This window comes from Myotis davidii, unplaced genomic scaffold (genome assembly GCF_000327345.1).
Source record: "Myotis davidii unplaced genomic scaffold, ASM32734v1 scaffold104, whole genome shotgun sequence".
Lineage (NCBI taxonomy): Eukaryota > Metazoa > Chordata > Mammalia > Chiroptera > Vespertilionidae > Myotis > Myotis davidii.
The window spans coordinates 6,152,190-6,161,362 of NW_006296625.1; the positions used below are offsets into that span (position 1 = coordinate 6,152,190).

Below are 9,173 nucleotides of genomic sequence, written 5' to 3' on the forward strand. Positions count from 1 at the left end.
AACCTACCTACCTAGTCTGTTTGTACAAAGGGAAGGAGACTTATATGTTCACTCCCTGGAGGGACAGCCATCTACCCAAGACATCGTGACAAAACAAAATAAAAAAACAAGCGTCCATAGGATCTGCAAAACTTTTACATCCATTCAATATTCAGTTACAGTCTTCATTTCCCCAGTTGTGCAGCCTAAACTGCCATTGTCATTTAATCAACTCTAAGATGTTCATTTTTTTCTACATATAAATATCCCTAATATTGGGATGCTATTGACCCAATAAATATCAACTGTGATGTAATTGTATGAAAACCTCCTGTAGATACCTTCTCTAAGATAAGGAAGTACCAGCATCATAGCATCAGCCAACAAAAGCTAAAGTTCTGAACAGGGGAGGGCAAACTACACTGATGACAGCAGTATGAAATCGGCAGACAAAACACTGCAGGTGTGCAGAGCTTATGCTGAAATCAGGAGCTATGCACCTCACAATATGTATCCAAAGAGCTGAGAATGCTAGTGCTGCTTCTGTTTAAATGATCAACTTTGAATGGATGGTTTAGTTGATATCAAATAAGGAATTTAACTTTTAAATAAGTCAGTGTTATATCAATTGTATTTCAAAGTTCACCAAATCTATATTCTCGTTTTATTCATGCCATGGTTAAGTATTAACATCTCATGCTAGGCCATAGCTGCTCTTGATTGGCCCACTTTTATTTGCCTTCACTAATATCACTACCGCTGTCAGGCCAATGGAGTTAGGAGTCCCAGAGCTTCCTTTTGTCCCTGGCTGATTGTAAAGTCACTCATTTTCTCTGGGTGAGCTGAAAGCATCCACCTGCTTCACTATCTCAATGGCCTGGGCAGGGCTGTTGGATGCTTTTGCACTGTTTGTAAACTCATTCAGTACCTCATTTCTAGGGATCTTCTTATGTTTCCTGAAAAGCCCCAATATTTTCCAGGCTTCCTGGGTTCTCTCCTCCTCTAAGAAGAGGATAGCTATTCAGTTCAGAGGGTTGGCTGGCCAATCAGGAGCAGTTTGTCTGGCATCTTGACTTTCGTAAGTAGACTTGATATCTGCATAGTCAATGAACTCCACCTGAAGCTCTGATGGATGCTGACACCTTGCCATGAGCATCAGAATCTCTTCTTTCAGGTCACTGAAAAGTGTGACCATATTCTTTATTATCTTCCCCAATTTGAGGAATAATTTCTAGCCTGTTGGCCACATTCAGTGCTTGGAGAAAATCTATCACTGTTTGGGAATGGAAAAAGAAGACTAAAGGTAAGTCATTTTCCATTTAAAATTTTTAAGAAGTTTACTTTTTTGTTACCTTATATACAATTATTTTTTTAATTATTCAATCTTTATTGTTCAGATTATTACATTTGTTCCTCTTTTTCAATTATTTTTATTATATAAAATGGATATAGATTCTTCTGATAATTCATCAGTATTTTTAAAAGTAACAAACAATACAATGAAATGAAAATTCCCCCATAATCTCATCTTCCATTCTTAATAGAGTATTTTTCCAGATGATTATATAAACTCGTTTTTCTTTACAAAAATGGTTCTTTTTATAATGCTGTTCTATAGTCTGCTTTTTTTTCACTTTTTAATATAAGAATACCAACTACTTAATATATTTTGGTCACTATACTATAGTATATAGGCATTTAGATTATTACTAATTTGAGCTATTATATTGATTTGACTACTAATATTTATGTACACACAATTTTGTGAACTTGTCTAATTATTTTCTTGGCATAAATTTCTACAAGGGAAATTTTTGGATCACAGAGTTTTAATTGAAAATTTTGTTACATTATGCCTGGTTACCCTCCAGAAATGTGCCAATTCACAATTCTATCAAAGTTTATGAATGTGTGCTTATTTCCCCACACCTCATTCTCCTTACTGAATTTAATTATGCTATGTAAACATTACCAGTCTCATAGGCAAATCTTGCTATTTCACTCTTGCTTAAAAGTTTATTATGTGAATATGGGAAGTTCATAGGATAAAAGGGTAATATTCAAGATTTAATTGTTTTACCAGTAATGATGAATTGGAATTTGGAATTTAAAAAACAATACCATTTGCAATGGCATCTAAAGAAATTAAATACTTAGTTTTAAATCTAACTTAGTTATAAACTAAGTTATAAATCTAAATAAATTATAAAAAGGTCTATATATGGAAACTATAAAACTCTAATAGAATACATCAAAAATATATAAATAATTGGAGAGATATGATATTCCATGTTCATTGATTGGAAGACTAAATATTGTTAAGATGTTGATTCTTTGCAACCTGATCTACACATTCAATGTGATACCAATCAAAATCCCAGCAAGCTGTTTTGTAAATATTAACAAATTAAATCTAAAGTTTTTATGGAATTTAAAAGACAGTGTAATATTGAGTAATGAATAGATACATAGAACAATGGAAAAAATAGAGCTCAGAAATATATTCAACTGATCTTTGAAGAGGAGCAAAGGCTTATACCTTTGGAAACTAGAGAAAGAAGAGCAGTGTAAGTCTAAAGCAAGCAGAAAAAAATAAAAATTAGAGCAGAAGTCAGTGAAATTGAAAACAAGAAACAACACCAAATCAAAACCAAAAGCTACAGCTTTGAAAACATTAATAAAATTGATAAACCTCTAGCCAAGCCAACTAAGGAAAAAAAGAAAGAAGACAAAGTATTAACATCAGAACTGAAAGAATGGTCATCACTATTGGTTCCATAGCCAATAAAAATATAATAAATGAAAACCCTGACCAAATCTATTTCTACAAATTTGATAACTTAGATGAAATGGACCAATTTCTTGCAAGACACAAACCTCCAAAATTCCTACAAGGAGAAATAGAAAATCTGAATAGAACTATATCTATTAAAGAAATTGAATCACTAATTCATAACCTTCCAAAAGAGAAAGCAACCAGTCTCAGATGGTTTAATTGGTAAATTCTATGAAATATTTAAGGAGGAAATGATACCAATTCTCTACAATCTCTTCCAGAAAATAGAATCAAAGGGAAAACTTTCTAACTGATTTTATAAGACCACCATTACCCCAGTACCCAAACCAGACAAAGACATTACAACAAAGGAAAACTACAGATCAAAATCTCTCATAAACATAGATGTAAAATTTTTCAACAAAATATTACCAAATTGAATCCAATAGTGTATAAAAATAATCGGGTACCAAGACCAAGTGAGATTTATTCCACTTATTCAAGGCTGGTTCACTGTTCAAAAATTAGCCCAGCTGGTGTGGTGCAATAGTTGAGCATTGACCCATGAACCAGAAGGTCACGGTGCGATTTCAGTCAGGGCACATGCCCAGGTTGTGGGCTCAATCCCCAGGAGGGGGTGTGCAGGAGGCAGCCGATCAATGATTCTCTCTCATCGTTGATGTTTCTATCTCTCGTTCCCTCACCCTCCTCCCTGAAATAAAAACATTTTTTTAAATCAGTGTAATCCATCACATCAACAAGCTAAAGGAAAAAAGTCACATTGGTTATATCAACTAATATGATTTGACAAATCCAACATCTATACATCATAAAAACTCTCAGAAGACAAGGAATAGAGAGAATTTCCTCAACTTGATAAAGAATCTCTGCAAATAACCTATAGCTAATATCATGCAAAAAGATGAGAAAGTGGACCCCTTCTCCCTAAAATGGTCAACAAGGCAAAGATATCCTCTCTCACTACTCCTGATTCACATTGTGCTAGAAGTCCTAAATTAATTAGTTCAGTAATTGTGACAAAGGCAACATCTGTATATATAAAAGCCTAAGCGACCATTCGACCAGTAGCTATGACATGCACTGACCACCAGGGGGCTGATGCTCAAAGCATAGGCATGGAAATATGGAACAGACTGATGAATCTCAGAGGGAAGGGGGGAGTGGGGAGGGCAGGAAGAAATTAACCAAAGATCGTATATGCATACTAGAGTCCTGGGGCACAGATTCATGCACCGCCTTGGCCTGGCCTGTGGGGTTCAGGTTGAAACCAGCAGTCTGACATCCCCTTAGGGGTCCTGGATTGCGAGAGGGTGCAGGCCAGGCCAAGGGACCCCACCAGTACACCAGGCCTCTAGAACTAATATAAGGTGTTAAAAGTAAGGAGTGTATGAGAACTCTGTATTCTCTTTCTAATTTTTATTTAAATTCAAACTTCTCTAAAACATAATGATTATTTTTTAAATCATCTATATATATAAAAACCTAAGCAACCGAACGACCAGTCAACCGGTCGCTATGATGCACACTGACCACCAGGGAGCAGATGCTCAACACAGGAGCTGCCTCCTGGTGGTCAGTGTGCTCCCATAGCAGGAACGCTGCTCAGCCAGAAACCGGGCTCATGGCTGGTGAGCACAACTGCCACACCTGCCTCTGTGTCAGTGCTACCGAGTGGTGGCAGCAGTAGGTACAGCAGGGACGGGTTAAGCAGGAGCAGTGCCCAGCCCCGGCTTGGGTTCCTCCCTGGCTACCTCCCACTACCCACACTGCTACATCCCTCGGGGGATATTGGACTGCCGGTTTTTGTCCAATCCAGCCGAAACCAGCAGTCCGACATCCCCCAAGGGGTCCCAGATTGCAAGAGGGCACAGGCCAAGCTAAGGGATCCTACTGGTGCACGAATTCATGCACTGGGCCTCTAGTAAATAAATAAATGTGGAAAATTGTTATAATCTTTTGCAGTGATTTCCATTTGAAGAATATACCTTAAAGAAATAACTACTATGTATCTTACAGTAAAATACGTTTAATAATAGTATCTATAGCATAAACATATTGCAAAACTTAAATGAGGTCAGCCATATAAAGTAGTATGACTACTCAATAAATGTTGGTTGCTGCTATTCTTATTATTCAAAACTGACTCTTAAAGATAATCCTCAAAGAATTGACAGTGTAGTAGAGAGATAGGCAAAAGAGAAAAAAAGAATATAATAAAGTTTGGTGATTGGTGATAAATGACATTCCTTACTATGTAACTCTAGAAAATGAGTTGGGGTAAGGATTAGGGTTAGGGTCAGCATCTGGTACCCAATAAATAGAGTAGTGATGATGATATGAACCTCAACAAAAATATTGCTGACAAATTAAAACAGAAGTATAATGGAGTGCAATGGGAATAGGAGGATCTCCAAACTTGGGCTTACTAGAAAAGGTAATAGAGATAAGATATATGTCATGAATAAATATTAACTACTTCATGTTCATTCAACAAACATTCATTGGGTTTCTACTATGTTAGACATTACCCTCATTATTGTTTGAAAATCAAATCAAGAGTGATTTTCCCACCACATAGCTACCTTCTATAACTTCTATTTTTTCTTTACAATAATTGACATCAGTCAATTTTATATCTGGGGCCAACTGGCATTCTTTGGAGAAAATTTTCTTTGTAAATTGGAAAGGGTTGTCCTGGCCAGAGTATATACAGAATTAAATTGCAGGGGATTGGCAGTGACTTCCATTTACATGATCATAAAATTCTCCCTGGTTATAAAGTCAAAGTAGAAAGTGAAAGAAATATTATGCCCTTCTGCCTGCTCAGATCATTTTACTGAGAAAGTAAATCAAGCCTGTAAGTAATAAGGTCTATCTGATAGAGCTAACTTAACTGGTCAGCAAACTCCCAATGTTTAATTGCCGAAGATGAATTAGATTCAGCAGCTCTTCTTATATTACTAGTAAGATTTTGGTCCAGAGTAATTCAAAAGATTTCCAAATAAAGGATGACATGAATTAGTGTTGGGTACAAAATTCACAAAATTGTGAAATAATATGACTATAAATTTCTGGTGGTATGTATGTGTGAATGATCTAAGATAAAAAAGATAAGATTGAAGGAAAGCAACATATTTTGAGCACATTTTATTAGATATCAACTAGCAGAATGCTTATTTTATTGATAGGATTTTCCTTTGGCATTTTGTCTGCAACAGATCATAGATTTTAAGAACAAGTAGGAAGACAGTATGTTATAATGGGAAGCATTCCAGACCAGGAATCAGCAGGCCTCAGTTTTGTTTTTATCTCTGGCCCTAAACTGTGTGGGCATGGGCAAGTCATTAGTGTCTTTATGGCTCTCCTTATCTGATAAATGAAGATAATGCATTCTCTATCTACTTCACATAATTGTGTGTGGGTCAAATAAGTCAATGGACGTTAAAGTATATTTAAAAAATAGCATTTTTACCACTAAAATTGTTCACTACCAATACATTTATTCAGAGAATAAGTTTTTCATTGGAAATTTAAAATAATTTTTAAAGATGTTGTGACATATCTCACATCATTAATAATTGAATTAAGTAACCATATGTAATATTCTAAAATTTACTTAGTATGTACAAAAAGGAAATAACCATTGCTAACTATTTCTTTCCATGGGGAAAAATTATAGTACTTTAGGTAGTCTATTGTTTATTGTCATGTTAAAAAAAACCTCCCCTAACACCAAGATAAGTTAAAAGGATTGTACAGATTTAGCCACTACAAATGTAATTTAGATAACTTAGAATTTTTAATTGTTTTTATTATTTTTAAAAAGAATAATGAGCTATATTCTCTAATCTTTTAGATATTGCATTAACATTATACCGGGAAAGGAGAACATACATTTAAAAAAATACATATTTTTATTTGTGCTTCAAATTTTACGCCCAAGATACTGACTTAAGAATTCCACTCTAAGAAATATTTTTCTAGGCTGAACCCCTGTTTCCCACAAAAGAGCATATACAATACATGTTAATTACTTTCCATTTACCATCACTACAGTCCCACCAATACACAAGTAATACCCAGATCACCTAAGCTGTGGTATTTGAATGCTCTTAGTTATACTCTAATTTCACTAAGTGCCTAAGATTTTCTAAGATAAACTCATTTTCACTCGAATTATTTGGCTACTTTTGACGATGAAGTCTATAAACTCAAATGATTTTCCTTTCGGGGGAATACTTTATCAGCATTAGCAATTAGCAACAGACTGTGTTCATCCTGGCTGGCACCACTGGGAGATCATAACAGGAGAGGAATCATTTCACTTGCTTCGGGCAAAACAGTTCAGTTCTGTGTCTCACACTGCAGACATTGCTGCTTAGTGTCTTCTTCTGGAGGGTTCATTTCAGCCTCGGAAACCAAGGCTGTGACTGTCCCATCTATAGAAATTTCATCAGTAAGATCCTTACACTCAACATCTGAAGATGGTTTTCATGTGACTTTTTTCAAAGTCCATCGCCAAGACCTTTAATTCATTTCAGGGCTCCATTCATTACTTTTAAGCTTCAACCTGCAGATCTTCTTTTCTTTCTGCAGATGCTAATGGCAGGCCATTGCCAAAGGCCTGAGGCTGCTAGCCAAGCTGGAACTGGACAGAAGGCGCCATGATTCCAGCCATGCAGCTGGCCTCTGAAAGCCATAAATTTTCTTTAGAATTGTTATCTGTCCCCTCATGACAAATACTTCTCCCTCTATCATATTTTCCAGCTAGTCATTTTATAGCAGGTAAGAGAAATATACAGTTCATCTAACAAGTGGCCAAAAGTTTCCATGGGGCTCTATGGCCAATTCAAACATCTCAGTTCTCATGAAGGCCAAGAGCAGTGCCTTGCTTCAAGTGCTCATCCTTCACATCTACCATCAAGAGCTCACTGATGATGTCCTTGCCAGTGCCTTTGAAAAAGACACCTTTCAACCAAGAAGTATATCCTAGGCCAGAACTTCTTAAGTTTTAATGTGCACAGAAGCCCCTGGGGATCTTGTTAAATTGCAGATTCCAATTCCATCTGGCATGGTACCTAAGATTTTGTATTTCTAACAAGTTCCTGGTAATGCCGATGTTATTGGTCTGCAGACCACACTATGAGTAGTAGGGTCCTACACATCCCATTTCTGCCTCCATAAAAGTGATTACCAGTAATCACAACACAGGCCTGATTTAGCCAACCTATCAATTGCCACTAAATTAAAATCATTCTAGATAGTTTATTCTGTTCATTAGATTCCACATATAAGTGAAATCATATGGTACTTGTCTTTCTCTGGCTGGCTTATTTCACTTACCCTAACATTCTCCAGGTCCATACAGACTGTAACAAATGGTAAGAGATCCTTTTTTACAGCTGAGTGGTATTCCACTGTGTTAAGCTTTTTTATCCACTCAGCTACAGATGGGCACTTGGGCTGCTTCCAAATCTTGACTATTGTAAATAGTGTTGCAATGAACATAGGGATGCATATATTCTTTCAAATTAGTGTTTTAGATTTCTTTGGATATATTCCCAGAAGTGGAATTGCTAACAAACAAAATGGAGGCAGACTTGTGGATACAGAGATAGCTGTTAGAGGAAAGGGGGTTAGGAGCTGTGTGAGAAGAGTGAAGGGGTTAAGAAAAAAAAAAAGAGAGAAAGAAAGAGGCCAGCCCTTCCGCCGCGGCAGCCATTGAGGAGCAGCAGCCATGGCTCTGCGCTACCCCATGGCCGTGGGCCTCAACAAGGGCCACAAGGTGACCAAGAACGTGAGCAAGCCGAGGCACAGCCGCCGCCGCGGGCGCCTCACCAAGCACACCAAGTTCGTTCGGGACATGATCCGAGAGGTGTGTGGCTTTGCCCCCTATGAGCGGCGCGCCATGGAGCTGCTCAAGGTCTCTAAGGACAAGAGGGCTCTGAAATTCATCAAGAAAAGGGTGGGGACACACATTCGCGCCAAGAGGAAGAGAGAGGAGCTGAGCAATGTCCTTGCAGCCATGAGGAAGGCAGCAGCCAAGAAGGACTGAGCCCCAGCCCCTCCCTGTCTGTAATAAAACTTGTTCAGAAAAAAAAAAAAAAAGAAAGAAAGGAAGATTCATGGACACAGATAACAGTATGATGATTGCCAGAGGGAAGGGTGGGGGGGTGAGGAGAGGTAGAAGAAGATAAAGAGAAGATAAATGGTGATGGAAGGAGACTTGACTTGGGGTGGTGAATACACAATACAATATACAGATGACGTATTATAGAATTGTATACCTGAAACCTGTCTACTTTTATTAACCAACTAGAGGCCCAGTGCACAAAAATTTGTGCACTCAGGGGGTCCCTCAGCCTGGCCTGTGCCCGTCGCAGTCTGGGACACCTTG

The 9,173-nt window shown here is 37.4% G+C and overlaps 1 protein-coding gene across 1 annotated transcript; it reads left to right on the top strand.

The window, feature by feature from the left end:
• Positions 1-8,478: 8,478 nt before the first annotated feature.
• On the top strand, positions 8,479-8,884 carry LOC102772329 (60S ribosomal protein L36). Its single transcript, XM_006772191.2, has one exon. It carries the CDS (start codon positions 8,514-8,516, stop codon positions 8,829-8,831), a length of 318 nt encoding a protein of 105 aa, XP_006772254.1. The 5' UTR covers positions 8,479-8,513; the 3' UTR covers positions 8,832-8,884.
• The last annotated feature ends 289 nt before the right edge of the window (positions 8,885-9,173 follow it).